This window comes from Sebastes umbrosus, chromosome 14 (genome assembly GCF_015220745.1).
Source record: "Sebastes umbrosus isolate fSebUmb1 chromosome 14, fSebUmb1.pri, whole genome shotgun sequence".
In the NCBI taxonomy this organism is placed as follows: domain Eukaryota; kingdom Metazoa; phylum Chordata; class Actinopteri; order Perciformes; family Sebastidae; genus Sebastes; species Sebastes umbrosus.
This window is the reverse complement of record NC_051282.1, coordinates 25764493-25789456: the sequence shown is the minus strand read 5'-3', so window position 1 is coordinate 25789456 and position 24964 is coordinate 25764493. Positions and strand designations below refer to the sequence as shown.

The 24964-nt window shown below is 40.8% G+C and overlaps 1 protein-coding gene and 1 long non-coding RNA gene across 3 annotated transcripts in view; one reads left to right on the top strand and one right to left on the bottom strand.

Annotated features, from left to right (window-relative positions):
• Nucleotides 1-24964, top strand: part of LOC119502312 — a 46974-nt gene that overhangs the window by 8349 nt on the left and 13661 nt on the right. The window lies entirely within an intron of this gene.
• On the bottom strand, nt 3951-12445 carry fscn2a (fascin actin-bundling protein 2a, retinal). 2 transcript variants are annotated; one of them, XM_037793197.1, is made up of 5 exons: nt 11274-12441; nt 7475-7631; nt 7261-7382; nt 6985-7152; nt 3951-6828 (listed from the first exon to the last, which is right to left on the bottom strand). In XM_037793197.1, exons 1-5 carry the CDS (start codon nt 12094-12096, stop codon nt 6623-6625), a joined length of 1476 nt encoding a protein of 491 aa, XP_037649125.1. In that variant the 5' UTR covers nt 12097-12441; the 3' UTR covers nt 3951-6622. The 2 variants fall into 2 exon arrangements, with proteins under 2 accessions (XP_037649125.1, XP_037649124.1); XM_037793196.1 differs by having other exon boundaries at nt 6985-7382; nt 11274-12445.

Genomic DNA, 24964 nt, shown 5'->3' with positions numbered 1-24964 from the left:
TGTCACGTTAAAGGCCAGTTAATCTGTTTAAAACATCTCCAGTTCAGTGAGTAGTGTGTAATGATCAGGGCTAGTGAGCAGACCAATTATGGGCTGCGATGCTCGAAGAAAACTTTTGCCAGTGTAATTATAGAATTAAACAAGAGGAGGCAAAGTGTCAATGTGAAATGTGTCGGGCTTGAGAAAAGTTTGTATGTGTTTTCAAGAGAGGAAACTGGAATACTTCTATAATTACCACACTTTGTTGTGGATAAACAGCTATGGAGCCTGAAAGACTTCCTATACATACTGTGAAACCATGTCTTGTAATATTTAGGTCATACAAGTGTTGTGTACTGTAAGTGACAGCTGATGCCAGTTCTAGTTTAAAACTCTGAGTTGTTAGAGGTGTATTAACAGATGTCGGGAGGTCGGTTGCATTGTGTGGTGGATCGAGGGCAGGTGTTGAGCTTGTCGGGATTGCAGCAGGATGTGTTACTTTCGCAGCACTTGTCACTGGCTATTACTGTAACAGAGGATGAGCTAAGAGAGGTACACACTGCCACCCAGTGTAGGGAATGGGAAAATCCCAATAGCAATACCACACTGTTCAAAGCGTCCTCTCTGTCTTTTATTTATGAATGAATGAATGAAGGTTGGACTGTGTTGGGGTTGAGAAATGGCTGCAAAGATTACATTTTAGCATTTTTGGTTACCATCGTTTTTCGATTTTTTTCTTGACAAAGTAGAAGGCCACGTATTGAATTTTGTTTTTAACCAGGTAGCTCATCTATCCTTTTCAGCAGACACTGTGACTCATCATACTGTAGCAGGAAAAGCAATTAATGATACCTCAGTCCCATTTATGTCCCCTAGAGAGCCAGCACGCCCTACATCAGGACCCTGGAGCCAGCACACCTAGAATGAATATAGTCATCAGCAGTTATTAATTACACTGCTTTTCTTACTGTGTCAAAGTTTGCCCTGTGGGGAAAGGTTTATTATGTTGTCTGTACCATTCTTGTGAACGCGATATCTCCACAACGCCTGGAGGGAATTTTATCGAAAATTGGCACAAATGTCCACTTGGACTCAAGGATGAGCTGATTAGATTTTGGTGGTCGAAGGTCAAGGTCACCGTGACCTCACGTCCGTCCATCTCAGGATCTCCCGGTGGGAATTTCATTACATCTGGCAATTTATCCACTTGGACTACAGGAAGAACTAATTTGAATTTGGTGGTCAAAGGTCACTGTAACCTCACAAAACACATTTTTGGCCATAGCTCAATTCATACGCTAATTATGACAATTTCACACAAATTTCTAACAGGATAAAATGATGAAGTGATCACATTTTGGGCAGACATGGATGTAAACTGCAACTTGACTGGTTGGCGGAGGCATTCTACGGTGAGGGGTTATTTGAATATGGCATTATAGTTATTATTGAGCCCTAACTATAATAGGCCTTTTTCACACACAGGTGATAATAATAACAATATTTAGGGATACACTGATCCGACCTTTTCAGTCCTGATACCTATAGCGATACTGAACACTGATCTGAATTACAATTAAAATTCCAGTCTATGATGTATATAGTGTATAAACATAAAATTTAATTGAATAAATTGGCCCCATTGTCACCGATACCCGATCCAGCTATTTAAGTCAGTATCGGCCCGATATCCGATCCAGTATCAGTATCTGTGCATCCTTAACAATATCAATGATGGCTGAATTTGATTTATGCAGTTTTAGGGTCCTGCTGTGCATGCTGCCTTAAGGCCTTTGAACACTAAGTACATATTTTCATCCGAAATTGTCGGACGTTTACGTTCACGTTAACACATCGACTCCGAAACATTCGTCCGTCATTAAAGTTTACGGAACAGGTTTGATTTTCTGCGTTTTGTTTGGCCAGTTTTTATGGTTGTTTGACCACTCAGAGCCATTGTTTGTCCAAACATCATCATCCAAAATGGCATGATAAACATATCACTCATCTCCCAGCACAAAGCACCTTACGATAAAGAAAAAGAAAGAAAATGCGGAATTTAAAGAAAGATTGTAACAGGTGATTGCAGAACAGCTTGGAATTGGGGTTTATCCCAAAACAAAGGATGTAGGAAAGACGGTAGTGATTGTGCTCTAGGCTGCTAAATGATAGTTTTTTTGCTAATGTCATTCATTCATTAGCCCCGTTTGGGACTAGCACTATCCATTACACCCACGTAATTAATTCAGTTTTGTCTTTTGATATGAATTTTCGCAGCGAATAGAATAACAAAACGCATCGGACTCAGTGTGCAAGGTTTCTGTGCATAACATTTTTTATCTGATGACGGATTGAATAAAACGCATATGAAAATGTGCAAAGACCTTTACTGTCGCACTGCTATGAGTCAGGTTTACATCTAAATGTAGTGCAAGTGCATTTCTATCAACTACCGCAATGTGAATATTAGACTTAAGTGAGTGCATCAAGAAAAACAGCTGGTGGCACTTATTCTCTGATGTATTTAATAGAGTGCTAGTCAAAGCTCAAACAGTGGAAAACCATGTTGAAAAACTAATGAAAATATTGCATTTATGTTTGTTTCATGTATTAAGTTGAGGAACATTACGGTCTCCTCATCAGTCCACACAGATCGGATGTTTTGTCTGCTGCAATATTTCATCTTTTCAGTGGAGTGATTGCTTCATGTACATCATGATTAATTTTCGCCATTGCAAGTTTAAAAAATTGTTTTGATCACCTTGTTGAAGTGTCCTTGGGCAAGACACTGAACACAAGTTGCTCCTGATGGGCAGGCCATGCCTTGCATGGCAGTTCTGCCGCCATCGGTGTGTGTGAGTGAATGACAGGTAAATTGTAAAGCGCTTTGTCTATTAAGGTTGAAAGGTGCTGTATAAGTGCTGTAAGTGATGTGAAGTGCAGACCATTTACCGTTCCCACTAAGACAAGTAAAAATGGCTGCTATAAAAAAAGACTTATTGAGTCATCTGTGCTCCATGGTAACTAAGCTAAAACCACCAGTAATTGCAAATAATAGAATGTAGGATAATACTGACTTCTGGACATTACATTACAATAATTTGGGAGACACTTTTGTCCAAAGTGCCAATTTGGGGTCCAGTGTCTTACCCAAGGACATTTATGTCGCATTCACACCAAGAGCGAAACAAATTTTAGCCTCTCTTTACTCGCGCGAGTTGGACCGCCAGTATCATTTGTGTTCATTTGCGCTAGATGTGCTGGAGAGGAGAAGAGGCTTGTCTCCATAGATACAAACAACTGTTCTTTCCGCCATCAACCATGGAAGAAATAACCACTGTTGCTGCTTTATACATGTTCTGGAAGTCCCAGATATGTCGGAAAACCAAACGCCGTCATGTCTTGGTTCATAACATCACCCGGCGGCGAGGTGTATTCACATACAGTGCCATTGCACTGACTATATCTAGCAAGCCACACGTCGCCACTGCCGTTTGAACCCAAAATAAACAGATTGTGCTGTGATTTAATTGCAATACACGGATGCAAGGATGCCAAAACAACTACATAATAATGAAGATTTGTTTGAATTCATGCTTTGTCAGGTCTGTGCAAGACGACAGGCAAAAACTTTTAAAATGCTTGTTTTCTGAATGGAGTTTGGCTCGATCAGTGCCAGGCTATGCTAACATTGTAGCTGCTCCATCAACACTCAACATACCATCATCTAGGCATAAATACGGCAGCGACATTCTTATTTTTTTCAGACAGTCTGTGGTTTATACACATACATTTATACACAGAGTTTCGTCTGGTCTTGGACAAATATGATGGTTGGTGTAAATGTACCGTTAGACAGCAGGAGCCAGGGTTCCAAACATTGGCCAACCCCCCCCTACCATCTGAATACTGAATCACAAATTTCACTCATATTTTCTTAGCTTGACATACAATTCTAGTCCCAAAGTCAATGAAGGTATTGTCAAGTTTTTATTGTCATCAGCATTTTCAAAAATCATATCAGAAAACAAGTATAGTAAAACAACATACATCTACATGTATTAAATACTTTCTAAAATATGGCTGGAGGCTGTATAGAGCTGATACAGGATGCATAGGTGACCAAGCCTTTTAGACCTTGCTTTCTAAAATGTCTCTCTATTAATTGCAACTTGCACACATCACAAAACCTTTGGTTTAGACATTAAACTTGAACTATTGCAGATTTTCTCTCTTCCTGGGAAATAACTGACAAGAATCTACAGGATAAATTGTATACAGGTTCAGGTTGTCCTCTGTGTCAATAACGTCTGGGCAGCTTGTGCCCTTTGATGGGTGTCAGGAGTGTGTCATAAATTCAGTGAGTCCTGTGAGATCGAAATACATAAAAAGGTTCCTGTTGGCTAAGGATCAACTAGAGGCTACTGATCACATTTTACAAAAGCAGTGTTGGATAGGAGGAACACTCCAGCATGTTGTGAAATATAGTTGTTTGCTGTCTTGTCCAGAGTTAGATGAGAAGATTCATATCAGCTCCAGTGGGACGTTCTTGGCCTAGCTGTGCACAAGGACTCAGAGGGAAGACTGATACCCCAGCTTTGTACAACGTGAAACAACATATCTTCCAAAGCTGTCTGAAGAAGCAGATTGCTGTCACATTGGAGATGGGTTTGACCAACAACCACTGGAGTGCACAGAGCGCTCACTTCACAAATGAAATTCACTACAGTTTCTCATCTCACTGTGGGCAAACAGACGGAAAACAAACAAGCGTTACTTTAAGATTTGTATTCAAACACATCTGCTTCTGCATGATGTTTTATAGGATGTCACTGTTGTACTGTATTCCAGTAAGAAATCTTTAAGTAAGAGATACAGTGGAAACTGCTTATAGTGATCACGATTACAGTGATCAACCGCTTATATGGATCAAAAGGTTTGAACAGAATCATTCCTATTTCCTGTTTGAATAATTTGCTTATAGTAATAGTCCGCTTACAGTGCTCATTTTGTGTCTTTTCATGCATGACAACATATGGAAAAACATTTTAAAACTAAGTCGGACTAACGTAATTGAATTGACAAAGGGGGGCACCGTCCATCTGCATGCACGCTCACGCTGCAGAGCTGGCCAAAAACGGCAATGCCTCACCCTTGGAGAGGGAAAAGGCAGAAGAGCTGGCAGCGAGCCAGTATTTAGCGAAGAGGTCCGTTTCATTACTTTGTATTCATGTAATAAATATACAAATGTCAATTAGATGGTAATCTGCATGAGATATGAAGCACAACAACAAAAATTTGGTTATAATAATCATCTGCTTATAGTGATCAATTTGACCCGGACAGACATGATCACTCTAAGCTGTTTCCACGTTATATCTGTTATCTAAATCCATTATATTTTCTAATCTTACCACCCGACTCTGACCACGAGAACAGTGTTTAAAGGGATATAGACTTCAGTATGGTTTAAGGCCCCTAGGCAAAACACCAGAGAAGCACTTTCTGAGTTCATACCTGGTACATTAAAAATGATGTATAGTCCATCAAATGCTTTGAATGTGCTCCCCCTTTTGGTTTATTGCTTGTCCCTGATGTGGATATATGCCATTTCTACTGATATCCTTTGTTCCTGATCTCTGTATTTCTATACGTGTTACACAAAAACATAGTCAGCGTTTGCAGTGATGCTGAGCTAAGTCCTCTTTGGATATACATTGCTCAGCATTGCAGAGGTGCCTGAGACAGTATAGTCTATTTGCTCCAGTCCACCTCATTTACTTCAAACTGTGCTTTTATGGAAGCTGTAAATGGTCTATTAAGATAAATGAAAACACCGTCGGCACCAGCCATTCGCTGTCTTTGAAGACAGTGGTGCATTACCCTTAACTTAGAGTGACGTCAATGACCACGCTGTTTCTAATAGAAAACATGTCAAAGTAGTAAAGAATGCAGCCACACTGATCCTTCATTGTTTGTTTTTCATTGATTTTCAGTTAAAGGTTGCGTCCGAAATCCCATACTATGCACTACATTCCCAACATGTGTACTATAGTTTAACATACTTTTGCAGCGTAGTAGTATGTATCTTTTCGGACGCACTAAGCAGTAATTTACGTCGTCACTTCCTGATAGCCTCCTTGCCGGTTGGAGACGTGTAACCATGGTAACCCATGCCAACCTCGTGACGGTTTTTGGCAATCAAAGTCTGAATTCATTTGAAAATATATATTACGCTTGGCATCGCAGTTACTCAATTTATCTTTGTTCAGTGACTGATCGGTGTGGTTGCCCTCAAAGATATTTGGTTGTCACTGTTGCCTATATTGAAGAATTGGGACAGCCGCTGTCTTATTCTGTGAAATGACACGTTTTCACACAGTACGTGTTGTTTGCTGTTGGCATTGTCATTTGAAAGACAAAACATTTAACATTTACAATAAAAACCGCACATCTTCCTAAAATGTTCACATCTTCCCAATTAAAAAAACAACAACAAAAGACATGGGTTCGGGCACCTGGCAGCTAGTATAAAAACAGGCAGGAAAATGTTACCCGGTCAGTCCGTTTCATTTGAGCTGATAGAGGCAGGTCCTGCGCCCCGCCTTCTTGCTCCCTCTTTGAGGACCCTGATTGAAAGGGATCAATACTCCCAAAGAGAAGATACATCAACAGTTGGACCATCACCCATCAGCGTGCCTCCCTGGTCTCCGCGAAGGTACTTGCCATCAGAGCCCTTGATGGCGAAGCGTCCATGTTCCAGGAACTCGAGGAAAAAGTCCTCCGGCTTTTCTCCATCTGAGCACACGAAGCCACTGCTAGAGACGTACCAGAACTTTCCATTTACACCTGCAGAAGGATATCAGTGGAATATACGTTAGCTATTTGTTTAAATTAACAATTGATTTAGTATATGCTAAATATCTATTAAATCACGATACAGATATTGAAAGTGTTATGCTGAAATGCAGTAGGCCGTGACGTGCACACTTGAAAAACACTGACTTTTTACGTTGTAGGCGCCATCATTGAAGATCAATGAGAAAATGTCATAGACGGATCGATTTGCGTTCAGAGTGTTGGAGTTCTTGTGGTGGCACACGAAGCCATTCTCGCCACGAAGGATCATCATGGGGCGGTTGATGAGTTTCATCAGGAACAATTCATCTTCACCTGGATTGAAGGACAAATACAGTTCATCTCTTGTGCATGTTTGGGTCAACGAAGACTGTACCCTTGGCACAGCATTCAATCTCAAGTGGCTTGCCTGAAAGCACTTACCCACTGTATCGCTGACTGCTGAGAGTTGTCCATTCTTCTTTGTACAAACATACTTTCCATTACTTGCTTTGAGGGCCACCCTCTGTCCTCGCCATTCAATGTCAAACATTGTATTGACCTCTCTGGGGGGGAAGAAAGGGCATGGAGAGGTTAAGGAGAGGTGAGAGAAAACAGAGAGGAAACCTCCTCTTTGATAGTTACAAGAGCTACTTACACTTCAGTAGCAGTGGACTGGATCTCTCCGTGCGTCACTAGAGTCCAGTAGGATCCAACGTTGGTCCTGAACATAGACTTTTTGCTCTCTTTATCAAGCTCCATCTGGAAGGTCTCCATGTCTGTCTCCACATCCTGATTGGCTGAAATACTCACCCCTGGTGATAAGGGAAGAAAAGACAGCCATAATTATGTCTTTGTTCAGTAGCAATTATGGATTACAATATTGCATCCTCTTGAATGTCATTTGCTTTCTCAGGCTTTGCCAAAGAGACGTGCATGCATAATACACTTTTAATCCAACTTTTAATGACATGCATACAGTACATTCTCTGTTGTTGCAGTGTGATACCTACAATGACTCATTGAAGGGTTTTGTCTCCTCATATAGGAGGATGCAGGAGTTTTTAGGTTATACAGCATTTTATTTGGCAGATTAATAAAATGCCTTGATGCTATGAATATCATATTCATATTAATTACTTCTTCATACACTCAGTTTTGGTCTGTCAATCGATTAAAATATTCAATTGCAATTGATTACATGATTTTCCATAGTTAATCGCGATTAATCACAAATGAATCACACATTTTTGATCTGTTCAAAATGTACCTTAAAGGGAGATTTGTCAAGTATTTAATACTCTTATCAACACGGGAGTGTTGTTTGCTTTATGCAAATATATGTATATATTTATTATTGGAAATTAGTTACCAGCACAAAAACCCTCACAGATACTGCATTTAGCATGATAAATATGCTCAAATCATAACATGGCAAACTCAAGCCCAACAGGCAACAACAGGTGTCAGTGTGTCAGTGTGCTGACTTGACTATGACTTGCCCCAAACTGCATGTGATTATCATAAAGTGGGCATGTCTGTAAAGGGGAGACTCGTGGGTACCCATAGGACCCATTTTCATTCACATATCTGGAGGTCAGATGTCAAGGGACCCCTTTTTAAAATGGCAACGCCAGTTTTTCTGGCTTAGTTTCAAAGTTAGAGTGAATATCCCGGTATCATATAAAACTAGAAAACCATGTCAAACTAACTTGTCGCTCCAAACTTTTTGGCGAGGACACTGTCATGGCCATTTTCAAAGGGGTCCCTTGACCTCTGACCTCAAGATATGTGAATGAAAATGGGTTCTATGGGTACCCACGAGTCTCCCCTTTACAGACATGCCCACTTTAAGATAATCACATGCAGTTTGGGGCAAGTCATAGTCAAGTCAGCACACTGACACACTGACAGCTGTTGTTGCCTTTTGGGCTGCAGTTTGCCATGTTATGATTTGAGCATATTTTTATGCTAAATGCAGTACCTGTGAGGGTTTCTGGACAATATTTGTCATTCTTGTGTTGTTAATAGATTTCCAATAATAAATATATACATACATTTGTATAAAGCAGCATATTTTCCCACTCCCATGTTGATAAGAGTATTAAATACTTGACAAATCTCCCTTGAAGTACATCTTGACCAGCTAAAAAATGTGTGATTCATTTGCAATTAATCATGATTAACTATGGACAATCATGCAATTTATCACGATTACATATTTTAATCGATTGACAGCCCTAAAGAAAACAGTTATGAATATTATATTCCATATATATTTGCTCTATCATAGAAAATCAGAAGCTATGGTCAGGTTGGATTGGATGAGGAGTAGTGGTACTACAGGATGAGAGATTGGGATGTTTTACCCTTTTTCTCCACTATGAAAACATGTCATTATTAGAATCTATTTCATCGTTCAATAGGTTTATAGGTGTTGAGTGTTTCATACTCAAAAAATGTTTTTTATGCAGAGGATCACTTTTAACAGTTAACCTGCTTTCTGGCCATTTGAGAGCTGTGGATGTTCCCATGTTTCGCTTTGTGAACCTTTGAACAAATTTCATGTTATCAACTCATGTGATCTGTTTTGCATACAAGAGCAAGTGTGTAAGTAAAGCTAAACCCAACACAGAATAGCATGCAAAATCTGCATCAAATTGTGCCCATCTCTCCAGTTAGTCAGTGAGTGCTCTGTTCACTAAACCAATCTAGTGTTTTACACTTAGCCCACATGTATCAACCCTGTCTGTTGAGGTGTGTTAGGTTGTGATGAATACACAGACACAAAGCCTATAACTGAACTGTGTCTGCTGTAGTTCAAATTAGAAGCCACAGAAATGTCCTTCAACCTTTCTCTTAAGCCTGTTACAACCCTAATCCCCCACAGTCACCCCTCCACCCTTCCTGTTCATTCGCTTGCTGTAATTCCCTGAGTGGTGAAATGCAAATCTGCGCTGCAGGGCCCACTAAGCAGCTTTCAGTGCCTTGTTCCTTAAAAAACGTGGAACTGACACAAGGCCAAACACTACAGTTAAAAAATGTAATTATTTGCCCTATATTGGGAGAATAGAGTGCCAGGTTGTTGAAATATTGCCCTGACGGTGACCTTTATTTGAATGCAGAATTTTATTCATGCATAAGCATAACGATGACTGCAGTCTAAAGTTAGCTTGAGAACCTCCTTCCTCAGATGTGCTATAGTATTGCATTTGCATTGTACAGCTAGTTTATATAAGGCTGTTAGGTGTTTTAATTGCTGCAACAGGACACAATTTGCTCCCCTGTCCTCCCACATTGTGCGCTTGAATAATTATACAGGACAGAGCAGATCACATCATGCAGCTCGACAAGAGACCTTGTAACTCATTTGTCTGGTAAGGCCTGGCTGTAGCTCTGTTTTGCCGCTACCTCGCCGCCCCATAGATCCACATAATTTGGAGAACTTCACTCGATGGATGACTGTAAAGAGCGAGAAGCTGCTAGACTTAAAATCTATTGATGGTAATTGACACCCGTGGGGCACAGCTTTGCCCCAAAGTCATTTGCACGCTGCTTAATCTTCAATGGACACACAGTGGAAATGACAAAGCCCATTACCACAATTACCTCCACAGTATGGCCGTCAACCGGTCTGGATCCAGCATGTAGACAAGAAAGACTGGGCTTTCTCTCATTAGCTGGTAAATGTTGCTGATTTGCTTTTTTGTTAGTTACTGTAATGTAACTGTAAAGATTCAATTAAACAAATTCAGGCGATCTGAAGTTATCAACCCCTCACTGCTATAGAGTACACCCAACAGTGGTACTGCTCCACTCAGGAATGTACTGTATTCTTATTTGTCAATGGCAAAAATCTTTTAGAGATTAAGCTGAGAAATGCAGGGAACTGAATTCTGAAAGGTGACGACTAAATCTGAGAGGACAACAATCTAAGAGTCATTTGAAAAAGGGTGTACAGTCTATTTTGAAAAGTATATAGCACTGCTCTCTAAAGGATCTAAAAATGGTGTCACCTAGCCCCAGGTGCTAACACTGGTAAAGTGCACAAGGACTTACTCCAGCTGCATAATGATTGCAAAATCATAGTGGGGGAAATTGCTGTGTCTTTCAGTCTGTCAAGAATTTCATAATTTCTTCTTTTCTTAAGTGTGAACTCAGCACGGAGCCTCTGAGAGGAGTTTTTGCTGCGTTTAGCTTACGTAGTTCGCAATATTGTTTTCATGCCCATTTGTTACCATGAAGGTACTTTTACTTTGCCTCATTTAATATACATTCAAGTTTCTTTGCAAACCATCAAATCTCCTTTAACCTCAGTGACTTTCAACAATGAAAATCATTTCCGCTTTGAAAGTTCCCTCAATGCAACTGCAGCACTCCAATCCATTTTCTTTATGAAACTATTCACTTTTAGATGATGTGTTTTTTTTCTCAAGACTGCATCACAGACTGTTTACCTTGCTTGACCGAGACAAATCTTTTATTGGCGGCTTGAAAAACTACTTGTGGATGACTCTCTTCGAGATCAAACAGCTCATCTTTTCCAGGCTTGGAGCATCGGCCAGATTTCAGCGTCCCCGTGGGACCCACCGGGGTCAGGTATTTCCCATCGCAGTCCTTAAAGGCCAGCTTGCCAGATTTCAGCTCCAGTGTGAAGCTAGTAGTGTTGGTGTTCTCCTTCACCAGTTTGCCATCATTGCTGAGAAAACGGCTGTCACAGGTCTTGAGGCTGTACTTGCCATCGAGGTATACCAAGGTGACAAGGGAGTCCACTCCCCAGGGAATGTTGCTGTCCACTGAGATCTCTCCATCTGAAGAAGACAGATGGGCATAGCGCTTACGTGCCACACTGAGCAGGCTGGCCTGTGGGTGTAAAGCCATATGGATGGACCACAGCTCTTGTTCGCCAATGGCTTGGGCAAAGCAGGTCAGGTAGTCGGCCGAGCCACCGAAGTAACGCAGGTAAGGCTCTGATTGTAGTGCCCAGCGACCATCAGATTGAGGCACAATAAGGAAACGGCAGTCAGGGTCAGGCTTCTCCGCCCCACATGCGATCTTCCCATCTTTGTCAGAGCCCAGATAGCGTCCCAGGTGGCTGCGGAGGAACACCACTTGGCCATCTTGATCGTCCTGCTCTAAGGTCCAAATCTGCTTCTTCTTCATGCTAACACCCGAGGCGTTCACCTTGAAGCCGAAGGCCTCGGCCGTCAGGTAGCGGTTCTCATAGTTGATGAGGCCAAACTGCAGCTTCAGGGCCCGGCTAATTCCGTTCGTGGGCATGCTTGAACAGGCCTCGCGTTAAGATCGCAAGCAAAGACGTTTAGGACAAACAAGGGAAGGGGTAATGAGGAAACGCAGGCATGAAACTGAAAAGCAAAAAAAAATAAAAATGCTTGATTTCTCCTCTCTTCTGTCTCTCAAGCTGTAAATTAGCTCCACTTATCTCCCTTGATGGACTGTTAAGTGTTCCTTCCTCCTCCCGTCACTTTCTCTCTTTCCCCCAGAGGGCTTGCACAGGCACTTGCTCTCTGTTCCTTAATGAGTTAGGATTAAAATCAGCAGGACACTGCACCTCAATCCAACAAGCCGCTGACGTCACATACCAGTGCACCAACCGCGAACCTCCCCTCCTCCCACTCCTTCTCCAGTACACACACAGTGCAGATTCATTCTCTATCTCTTCCAAATCTTCCCTTTACTCTCATCTCTTACTTTTCTCCTCCACCCTTGTAACTAACACTGGAACACTTATTTGTCAACCTGACTCCCTATTGGTTGTTACTGTCATATTTATGTCCATTTACTAGCAGCCTGGCCATCCAGCCATAGGATTATCCTAGCTTTGATCTGCTGGCGAGCCACAGCCTAATTGGAGAATGTCCAGAGAGTAAAGGTGCTGTTGGTTGCTCCCCGCTGCTTCTCCTTCTCTTTTGAGTCCCTTTTCAAACCGATAAAGTAAGTTTTTCAGAGGTTAGTTTGTGTAAATATAAGCATAAATATACCTTCTGCTTGTTAAAGATTTGTAAAGATTAAAATCGTATTCACAAAGAGCCTCTTTCACATTGCACTGGAGCAGGGTTAATGTACATGGCTGACTGATTTAGAGGCATAGTCTTAACTCCCAATGTGGTACAAAGGTTTCTTTATAGAAGTTCTTGCCCCAGTATGCAGGTACAGAGGAGCTGCATAGCAACATTATGTTTGCTTCAGTCTTCAGAGAAATTTACATTTCTGAAGTCAGTGAGCATAGCGAAGACGGATTTGAATAGCACATATTTGAATGCAAAAGCCTTACCCATTTGCCTTTGCTCCACTTTCACCTCGTTGAGTCCCAACCTAATTATTGCCAATCCGTCCAGACCCACCCCTGTTATTCTGTCAGTCAATTGATAATAGATGACGCAACTCCATGACCTTTGTCACAGTTCACACCAAGTTCAGCCTTTGTAAGAGCATTACCACCCTCTTTCACTAAGGTTCCTGGGGATATTGAGAGTAATACCAAGGACAACAAATTGTAAATACCAAAATCACAAGTGTGTGATTCAAACTACAGCACAAAGCAAAATCCTTGGGGTTTCATTTCTACTTGATGGTCTTTAAAGGCAAATGCTCTCGTCTATTAGCCTTGACAGTTAAGAGCGATTAGCATTGTGATCCCAGACCACCATAGGGGGTTAACGCTCTAATGTTAATTTAAGGACAAAGGTTGGTAAAAGCCCAAAGCTGAAAAGAAGCTGTTTGTAAAGCACAAAAATATTTATGTTGATGTGTGTAGCCAAAGAACAGTATTCCTTTTATTTAGGTCATACAGGGTGAGGAGCTCAGATATCCGGAAGGAGCTTTGAGTAGAACTTCTGCTTGTTTTTTTAAGATACCAGTATGCTTCATCAGAACTGTCAGATGGTCGAATAGCTTCAGAAACCCCCTCACCTCACCTCTCGGACGTTGTAATTAGGGGGACTGTGTCGGACCATTTCTGTAATTTTCCAAAAACTGACAAGCCAACATTCACACCCAGTTGATACCACGTCTTCTCCCTCTCTACAATGGCCTGCTTTCCAAACCCACCTTCCAATGTGGCCGTTAGAAACAACTGTTAACACATTTGATTCCCCGATGAGGTCGGCCAACACGTTGTACAAAGTACTTCTTGTCGAGCAAAACCCGACCCTAATGCGTCTAATCAGGATGCCTCTCAGACACCTCCCCATGGAGGCCAACTTGGGGACCCAGAACTCACTGGTACGTGTCGAGTTATGCTCCAAAACAAACCAGTTTGTATGACGTGTTGTCCGACCAGGTCTGTCTGTTTAGCTGGGTGAAGAGCTTTCTTTAGACTGTAAGTAATTTTTTATGCATTTTATGCTAAATGACTTATTTCCAAGAAACTGATAAGCACATCTCTGGTAAACACAAGATTTAAAGTGGTGCTTTTGTGTTATTCTTTGTGGAGAAGCTCAGTTTTACAGATCTGTCAACTAAATCAACATATGAGTGTTAGTCGACTAAGAATTTCTTTGGTCCAGGACAGCCTTAATGGAGATCACAGTGTCATGATGATGGCGATCATCATGACATAAAGTACAGATTCAAGCTGTAAATATACGTACACTACTAGTCTACTGTAGGTTGTATTATCTTATATTTCCTTCCAGCTAGCTGTGTGGGCTGCTGAATTTCAAAATCAATGAAACTGGCAAAATAGCAATCTTCAAACTTGACCAAACATTGGTTGGTCAGCTCTTCCTTGCCTTGAATTGTGATTAAAAAAAACCTTCACATTGAGCCCCCACCCATCATTCAAAAACACAGTGTACATTATTGTTCATGTGTTTTCACCCTGTGCTCACTGGATGGCAGCATTGCCTTGTACCAGTACACAATAGTGGTTTACTATTACAGGTAGATGATGTGTTCCCATTAAGAGAGGATATTTGTATCACAGTTTCAGAAATACATTTTAGGGTATACTTTAGTTGGGAGGATTCTAAATCCAGCTATCCACCTATCTATAAACCCAACTTCCCATAATGAGATAGTGAGCATTGTAGTGGTGCAATGGTTCAACAAGCCCATGGCTCGGTTTGTATTGCAGTTTTTGGGTCACGGTTTTGAACATTAGGGAGAAGCAAATCATAACCATTTCCTGTGTTTGAACTCCAAAATATATAAATTGATTGATATTTATATATTATATGAAGCCATAACTCACATTTATACATGACATAAGGCAGGCTACTTAATGGTCAAGTATATGGAGAATGGAACCTGCCAACATAAAAAATAAATAAATAAATGACTCATAAATGATAAATTAATAAATATGTCAATAAATTAAGCAAAAATTATATTAAATATAAATGTAGCCATTAATTAATTGATCAAATGTAACAAATAAATATTTCTGTTTTAATTTGCTTCTTTATATATTTATCTTTGTATTAATTTACTCTTCTGCTTAATTTTTCCTTTTATTTATTTATGTATTTATTTGTATTACATTTAAAATGTATTTATTTATTTTTTAAATTATTTATTCATCTATTTCATATTCATTTTATTTATTTATTTATTTTAGCACAATTTTCCCTTTGCATTTCACCACTTATTTATTTCCCGAAATGTATTTATTTCTGTATTCTTTTCTTTCTACATTTCTTTCCATATTTCTTAGTTCTTTATTATTTTTGCTATATTTAATGATTTATTTATTTATTTATGTATTCAATCATTCATTCATTTAGTTTAGATTTGGCAGGTTCCGTCCTCCATACAGGTAGGCCTATGTTCAGATCATTACCTCTTCTATGTCTCTGGCACCTCATCAAATAATTAGCAGGCCTGTATTTAGTAGTGGTGCAATGGTTCAACAAGCCCACGGTTTGGTTTGTACGTCATTGAACGGTTCGTTTTTGCAGTTTAGTATTTATAACTGTGTCAAATAGTGTTGTGTAACTGAAATGTATGTTATGGTGGTCCATGCTTATTAGATTATTTGCAAATACTAACTGAGCTACTAGATGATTAAGAGGAAATACAATAGCAAACTTTCTTGAAGGGACACTGCACCAATTTCACATGTCACTCGTCATATGCTAGGAATATTACACAATCTGTTAAAACGGTTGTATATTGTATTCTGCGGCTCTGCAGGAGCTTTGTCAAGTCTTGGAAATCTCGGTTTGGGCTTGGAGACAACAAATTTATTTAACAGAAATCAATTGGAATTTGAAAGATATGACCGTTCTCCAGGCAGAGAGAGTCTAAAGGACACTATTGAGTTGCATAACAGGGGTTTAGGATCCAGTCTTTGTGAAGCTTGACCCATACTAGGAAATACAGGTCAGGATATCTCTGCATCTGCTGCATTATCTTTGACTAATCCTTTTAAAATCTGTGTCTTACAAGTCCTCTACTTTTATGGGAGTGCAATACTAATTTCAGAGTATCCCTTTATTCATCAACTATGAGAATTTGGGGATCTAAATGACATCACTAGCTTGAAAAGGTTTAGATATGTTGTGCTGTTATAATAGCAGAGATAATTGAAAATACAAGTGAGATCACAATCAATACTGGAATTAATTAGTAGACGTATTATGAGACATTAAGGCCCTAATATGAATGATATTTGTTTTTAAAAATATAACCCAATTATCTATTTTGGGACACGGCCCAGCTTTCAATTAACTTTGCAGTTCTGCACGTACAGCAGTGCTTCTGTGGATCATGGTACAATTTATAAATATCCAGTAGATGGCAGCGTTGACTATAAATTGTTATGCTGTGAAATGAGAAACATTTCATGAGAAGAATGTCACTCATTTTTTTCAAGCTTCCTCATAGAAAGGAGTTGCATGGCTGGTTGAACACAAAGCAAAAGCTGAATTAATTCATGACAGTGCAGCAAATTGATTTCTGAGAGTATATAAGAGAGACTTTCTTTATTTCTTCCTTTTCTCTTTCTGGATAGGACAGTCTCAATCAACCAATCCATGCACTTATATATCAGTCTGAAGTCACCTGAGCAATTTTGACAGTTTATTGATAAATGACTATTAGAACAAGGGAAAATAGATAATTGTTAGTATAACATTTTACAAATTACAGTGTGATTGTCTTCTATATCTGAGATTAAACATAAATAAATTACATAAATACGTAAAACATATTAGACTTTAGATTGCCATTTGTGTGAGCTGTCTGGCTCCCAAATATAATGATACAGACGGAAAGTGTAACATGAATCATGAAAAAATACAAAAGGATTCGTTTGTTGCAGGTGTGAAGTGATAAACTGGTTTTGAGATCTTTAATCAGCTGTACATTAGGGCTGTGCATTGGCAAGTCAGGCGATACGATACGTATCATGATACAAGAGTTACGATTCAATATATTGCAATATATTGTAAGCAAGGCGATATATTGTTTGTAGAACTGTCATAGTTTAAGAACATACTGCCATGTGCGTAAAATCTGAGTATTTAATAGTTAAAAGTACTTTTTATGCAATCAGGACAGTAAGATTAGCATTTATCACAGTCTCTGTAACATCCAACATCATACTGTAGCACTACTTTTAGAGGGCACATATATTGAGAGGGTGCATATCTTTGCAAATTAAATAAAAGTATTGACGGAGTTATCTTTGCATGTAAACTATTAATTAAAAAACGATAGTGTTTTGAGAATCAATACAGTATCACAAAGCATAATATATTAATATTTCCATACACCCCTACTGTACTTTCCTATTTCTTTTTGCAAACACACAAACTGAAAATATGTAAGAATCTTTTGCTGAGGACGTACTGTTACTGATATGCCACGAGTCTCTGATAATGGAAATAATATTCAACAAATGAGGACGGTGTTTCTCCTGTCCTTCAGATGCCCCCACTCCCTGCAATTCTGGGTTGCCTGGCTCTCCAGGAACCTTATGAGCAATAACTGTATGTCATTTAAGCTGTAGTGGTCCAGTGGCCATGCCAAATTGCAAATAGTGACTTAAATGTCTTTAATTTCTCTCCCTCTTTGTCTTTCTTGGTTGTCCTCCTGTCTTTGTGCCTGTCTCTCTTTTTTCTCACTCCTCCCTCTCTTTCCTCGTGTCATATCCCCTGCTGGTGTTCCTGGTTAAAAGCAAGTCAGAAAGAATAATGTAACCTTTGCTGTTGGCTCTAAAAGAAAATGATTGAAGGAGGGGGGAAAAGAAATGAGTGAAAGGGGTTGGTTACTCGCAAATACACAGACATGCATGTGCACCCACGTACGCATACTGTATACATGCACTCACACACAGATCAAATGGTGAGCGGACGTCTCCCCCTAGGGCATGAACATGGATTAATGTGCCCAGCGCGATTATTTCATTTATAACTGTCCTGGACCTTTTCAGATAAGACCATTTTTCAGGTTGCCATCCACTAGCACCTTTAGACTGCATCTATTAGCCTGCCAAGCTCTCAGAGCTGCGTTTAAAGGGCCAGTATCCTCCTCGTTTAGCTCGCATTGGGAAGCACTTTCAGAAAGAAGTCAAGGTTGTCTGGTGGCGAATTGAGCCCAACTAACTCCCAAATGACCAAGGTGCAAATGTTTTAAGTAATCAGAAAAATGACACTCAAAAAAAGGATGTGAATGTGACAGTACATCTCTTTACAATGAAATATCAGAAAGTAGGGGTGGGGAAAAAATCAATACAGCTTAGTAAAGTACTCCAGGGATGACGTATTTTTGTAGGCCAGCCCGGATGTTAGCATCCACGTGGTTCCCTCAACAAAAAGCCAATACGATTTTTCCATTGGGTTTTGGATTATTGCAGAAAATAAACTCTGTCAAACAAATATTTATGATATTTACATGTTTTGTTCAGCAAAGAAAATCTACACAAAGAACACCACTTTTCAGATTTTTGAAGCGTGAATGCAATCGCCAGAAGTAAAAAGCTAACGTTAGCCTATAAACGAACTACACCGCGGTCGCATGAGCGTGCGTATACACAACAAGGCTGTAAAGACTGACAAGTCGGCGTGATGACGTTTAGTAGTCTCATTTAGCCACTTGTTAGTAACCGTCTTTTTTAAGAAACATAAAGGCTTCAAAATGCATGAGTGGGATATATATATCGATGTATTTTATGTCTTAAAAACAAAACATTAAAATCTCTTAAGCTTGTGTTAACCACAGACTTTATTTCAGGCATCTAACTAAAAACCCACTGACTTCCAGATGAGGGAACTGGAAGTGCTAAATTGCTAACTCATTTACGGATTTTAGGACTCAATATATCGCGATTTATGCATGGCAATATTGTATCGATAGACGGACGTCAAGTAAGTAAACTATTAACCTTAACAATCCAACGGTCCGCTATTCTGTCTTCCAGAGGTTGTAGTGGGTCATACTTAGAGCTAGAGTGAAGATACTGGTATCATATGAAACAAGAAAACCTAAGGAATCGATGGTAACAACCATGTCATGTTAGCTTGTCGTTAAGAATGCTAAATTACGCTCCAAAATTATGCTAAATTTTGGCAAGGAAAAACTTGCATGGGCATTTTCAAAGGGGTCCCTTGACCTCTGATCTCAAGATATGTGAATGAAAACTCTGAGATGAACAGAGTGAAAACTATCTTGTTGACAAACTGCATAATTTGCAGTTGAATATAGGTAATAAATCACTATATATATTATCGCAATATTCAAGAATATCGCAAAATGTCTAAAATCAAACATCGTATCGTGACTTAAGTATTGAGATAACATCGTATCGTGAGGCCTCTGGTGATCCCCACTCCTGAAAGGTGCATTAATACCAATTCAGGTGAGCTCAGTTCCTGACAAATTCGACACTATTATATTTTTTCAAGTGTAGAAATGATTGTACAGTATCAGCATAAACCTTTGGGGTCGTGTCATTGAAACGGCGGTAGGTTCATAAAATCATAACTGTATAACTAGCACCCCCACCGCTCGTGTCCTATATACGGCACACAGGTCCAAAAATGTCCTTTCTTTGCTCTCTTGTGCCCCCGTGGGACCCTCCCGCTGCCCCCTCTAAAACCAGCAGAGGAAAACGGACCATGAGACACGCAGTAAAAGTAAAATGTAAAATGGCTGCCTTGGCTGGGATTCTCCTTCCTCAGCAGCCTGGTGCTCACTGACCCCATTAATCCAGGTGTTCATTCATCTACAGGACGATCCTCCCACAGGCCGTTAACGGCTCACCCCACTGTGTTTGCCCGGCCCCAACCCAGCCCAGCCCCGGCCTTCTCACTCCCGCTCTACCTAGTGTAATGGGGGCTGCCAATGAGCTAAGTATGGGCAGCCATATAAATGAGCCTTGGTAAATGTCAAGCCTTTTAATACTCAGTTGTAATGCCACATTTGTTTTGTAGGTTGCCATTTGTTTTTAGAGTGAGCCAACCCCCACCATCCTCATTCTCCGAGGAGTGAAGACAGAGAACTGCTCATGCAGAGAGAGAGAAGGTGGTATAACTTAATTGGAGGTTACATCGCTGTCAGCGCAATACATTATTGACAAAGATACGTCAACTCTTAGCGAAAGCAGCCTGTAAATAGGTAAGCAATAAAAGCAGTTTCTCATTGATTAAACTGCAGACTGGTGGTGGTGGACACTGCGCACAGCCGCGCACTGTCTGGGCTCTTGTTTCGATGCAGACAGGGTGAGCTTTAAGGGACAGGAGCGCTCATGTTAATGTCATCCTTTGCTCACTGGCTCTGACAGCAGGGCTAATATGAGGCCTCAGCTTCTGCCATTCTGACAATTCCCCTGTCTCTTTCATATAAAGAGAACGATCATGTGAATTACAATGACAGGTATGTGTGTCTGTCGGTAAAACTGTGCTTGTTTGTGTGTGTTTGAGCTAATGTCTAAGTGGATGTGAGCCTGCATGCGCAGCTAATACTCACCATCCTTGTGTGTGTTTTTTTGTTTGTTGCCCGTGCGTGCGTGCGCATGCATACATGGTAATTTATGTGCAAACACATGTGTCTCAGCTTCTCCACATGTTGGTCCGTTCACTCCGAGGTTTATGTACAAGCTCTGCCATTCTGCAAGAGCCAGACATGCGTCGCATTGCATTTCTTCTCCCTCACTTTTTACTGCATTCCCACACGCAGAGACTGTAAAAGAGAGTGATTTACACACAAGTGAATAAATACTGTGGGTTGGTGATACAGTCGGTGCACGATACCCCTCCCTCTGCTGATTCGAAAGCTTCAGTTAGTCCCAGGTTCCTTTAAGAGGGTCAGAGGAGCATCTTTGTTTAGCATCCCAAAATGTGTCAGCAGGAAATGTGTGCAAAATGTGTCAGCGGGATTGTTAGTATATTAGCCAGAGGGTAAGAGAAGAGGAATTATTCAAAACAGTGCAAGTGCACAACCTTAGGGATCATCACAGACAATTACAAATAGGGTTCAAAGTTAACAATATGATGGCTACTACATGTGAGGTCAATATTGGCGCTGATATCTAATGAAACTAAGGCAGCAGTTTAGGCCTGCAGTTGGAATAGAGGGGATAATTTGTGAGAGGAAAGAGTGATGAAGAAAGGAGAGGGAGCCCTTATTATGTAGTGTGAACTCAGCCAAGCTCGATATCCAACGTCTGTCTCCATAAGCCCTGAGCACTTGCTATGTGTTCATCTACACAGAGAGATGCCATTTGTCCTAGCACACACACACATTCCCCTCAAACAGACTACGGTAGCTTGTCTGACAAATTGAGCACATTTGTTCACTGGAGAAATTTTCATTGAGCAACTGGGTCTTCTCCCCGTCTCCTGTTGTTTCTCATTCAGAGGTTTCCTCCCCTCTTTCTCCGTCTGTGGGTCGATTGTTTACAGCAGGAAGTGCCTGGCATCCTCTCACTTGGCATTGGGTGACTTGGCTGGTGCTGGTAGCCCAACATCATTCACAGTCCCAGCGCCTGCTTCAATATAATTCATGTGCTTTTGGGAGGCATCCTTACCGGAATAGAGAGCATTTTTGTTGATTATTCCGTCTGTTTTTGATTACATCCTGGCTGGCCTCGGAGAGCTAGCGGGCAATTTAGCTATCATTGCTAGATGGGTTAATGGGACCCGAGCTGGAGGTTTATGTTGGGGTTCAAAAACAGTAGGTTGGCTGAGATTTTCAGTTGTTACAGCAATGATTGCTGCATATAAATGTTTGTGTGGTGTTTCCCTTCCATGTTTGCTAACATGCGTGCGCCTAGAGGTTGTGGTTTTGAGTGAAATTATCTCAACAATTGGATGGATTGCCATGAAATTTGGTACGCACATCCATGATGACTCCCGCAGGATGAATTGTAATAATTTCGCCCAATCGGGCAAGTGAGTTGCTAGATGTACTAGCCCAAAGTGGCATTTTACTTGCCTCTGGCATGCGGGCAATCCTTATTGTTGAGCCCTGATGCTGACGTTTGCATTTAGCCTCACAGAGCCTCTAGCATGGCTGTAGGCTCGTAGTCTTGTTTTGACAAACCCTATAAATCATCAGATGTTTAATCCATCTCATCTCGTGACTGTTTGACCAGAACCAGTGCCTGTTGTTTGCCCAGCGGTGATGATGGACACACCGTAAAAGAGTGGATATTGGTGTCTTCAAGGTGCAAACAGAATTGTTGCCCTTTGACCCTTGAGATGGATGTTGCATGGTCTGAATAGTGCTAGCTTCTGCATAAGTACTCCAATTGCTCTCTGCTGACGTGCTAAGCCTACTGGGGCTGTTTGTGCTGGGTAAGCTTGTATTTCCTTGAGCATGCACCACCTGTCAGCAAGCAACACAACTGTGTGTGGATGTGTGTTTGTGTGTGTGTGTGTGTGTGTGTGTGTGTGTGTGTGTTTATATGTTCATGCATGGACCTTACAAGCGTGTCACAAACCATGACTAGTGGGACAAGTCAAACCCATATGTTGTTTTTTCTACTGTATAACAGTAAGAGGTTGGCACTCTCATATCAAGGAGCTTTTAGACTGTGTAATTGTATTCTAAAAGAGTTTATGCTAGTGTATGCTTATGTCAGTGCATGCAACTTTCCCAGGGGGCTACCTGATCCTATTACATTATCCAACGCACATCAAAGGGTTAAGGGCTGTCTGCCTCTATAGTCATTAAGCCCTCTCTTAGCCACAGTAAATCAACGCTGTGCCTGCAACAGCTGCTCTGATCACTTATTAAAACTTCCATAATGTGCCGTGTGTACAGAGTGGGGCCTGTAAGCTGACACTGGCCAATAGACCCCAGATAAAGGCCGTCTTGAGCCTCTGATCTGGTTCCTATGGTCAGGATAGCAAGGGAAGTGGAGCTGAGTGGGGAGAGATGACAGAAAAGCCTTGTCATTAAGGACAACTGCCTCAGGGCTTGAAACCATGCAGGGTATAAAACAGATATGTCCTGTACTGTAGATTTATTTATATCTCAAGGCAGCAGACTATAAGATGTTATCGAGCCTTTAGCCCAGTTGGTCGAAGTCTTTAAGACTTAATATATTCAAAGCTGCAGATTTCCCCGGCAAATGCCTGGTAGCAGCTGAGAAAATACTTTATCTGATGCGATGGGAGCCATACATCAGAACTCAGTGAAGGAATGCATCATGCACATGTGAAATGTCTCTTAGGGTGCTTTCACAAGCCAAAATTGTTTCAGTTTTATTCGAACTCTAGTGTAGTTTCTTTGGCCAGTTGTGACTGCAGTAATCGGACAACCGGTCCGGGACCGTTTGCGAGGGGTGGTCTCTGATCTCTGACCGTTTCCAAGCGAACCAAAGCACAGGCTGCCTGTGTGGCCATTTGTTGAGATGGACAGTAGGGATGCACCGATACCGGATCGGATATCAGGCTGATACTGACTCACATAGCTGGATGGGGTATCGGTGACAATAGGGCCGATCTATTCAATTCAATTCTATGTTTATATACGAAATGCATTATAGACTGGAATTTTAATTCTTTTGATGCATTTAAAAGGTTTACACTTGAATTGTATTTCCTGTTACTTTGAAGATCTCTTACAAAGTTGCCGGTGTCCGATTTGTTATTTTGGGTTATTTCAGTAAATTTATATCTATGTAGTTATTGGTTACATTTTGTTTTACGTTTTAAGTCAGGAAAGCAATGTTTAAATCTGACACACACATAAAAGAATGATCCCAGTCACTTCCACACAGTGAGGCATACAGCTTATTAATTAAACATTGGTATCGGATCAGTACTTGGTACCCGGTATCAGCCGATACCCAAAGTTGGATCGGTGCATTCTTAATGGACATGGGTAAACGACTTCTGCAGAAGTCCAATGTTTGCTTGACATCTGGGCCGAAGAGAACATGCAGAATACGCAAAATAAAGTCCACAAAAATAGTGATGTTTATAAAGTCATTCAAGATAAATGGGAATAGAAGGGATTTGTGCGCATAGTAGATCAGTGCAGAGTCAAAGTGAAAAAACTTCGACAGCAGTATATCAAAGTCTGCGATTCCCTGCATAGAAGTGGCAGCTCTCGAGACGAAAAAAGATAAATTCACTCCTTTGTACACACCCCTCAGCAAATTATTATTATTATTTGGTCCGCTTTAATTTGTGCACTGTGAAATCGAACCAGACTAAATAGAAAACAAACCAAAAGTATCAATTTCACTGATTCGGACGAGCCAAACAGACTATGGCTTGTGAAAGAGCCTTAAAATACTAATTGAATGTAAATTATCAACTGTCAAACACGCAAAGAAAAGAATCTAAACATTGACGAGAGCACACAGCTGCTTTCTGCTGGCGTCGACACCAGTTCGGTTTGCAGCGGAGGGCTTGACCACAGGCTAGCTATTTCCAGGGAAATTGTGTGGAAATCAATAGCAGGACTAGCTAGCTGGACTACTGTCAGTGTGTACAGAAGCACACACTCAGGAGGGCCGTCTCCATGGAGACACAAACAGGGCATGATACTGCCCTCAGGTGAATTCTCTGTGTGGCTCCACCAGCTGAATTGGTCCATTTAGGTTTCATTTTCTTTCTTGTCTACATCTTTCTCTCTCTGCTACTACTACCTACTGAGCAGCAGCAGGCGCTGAGCCCGACTTTTCCATCTCTTTCTCTCACTCACTCACTTTCTGTTTCTCTCCCACCAA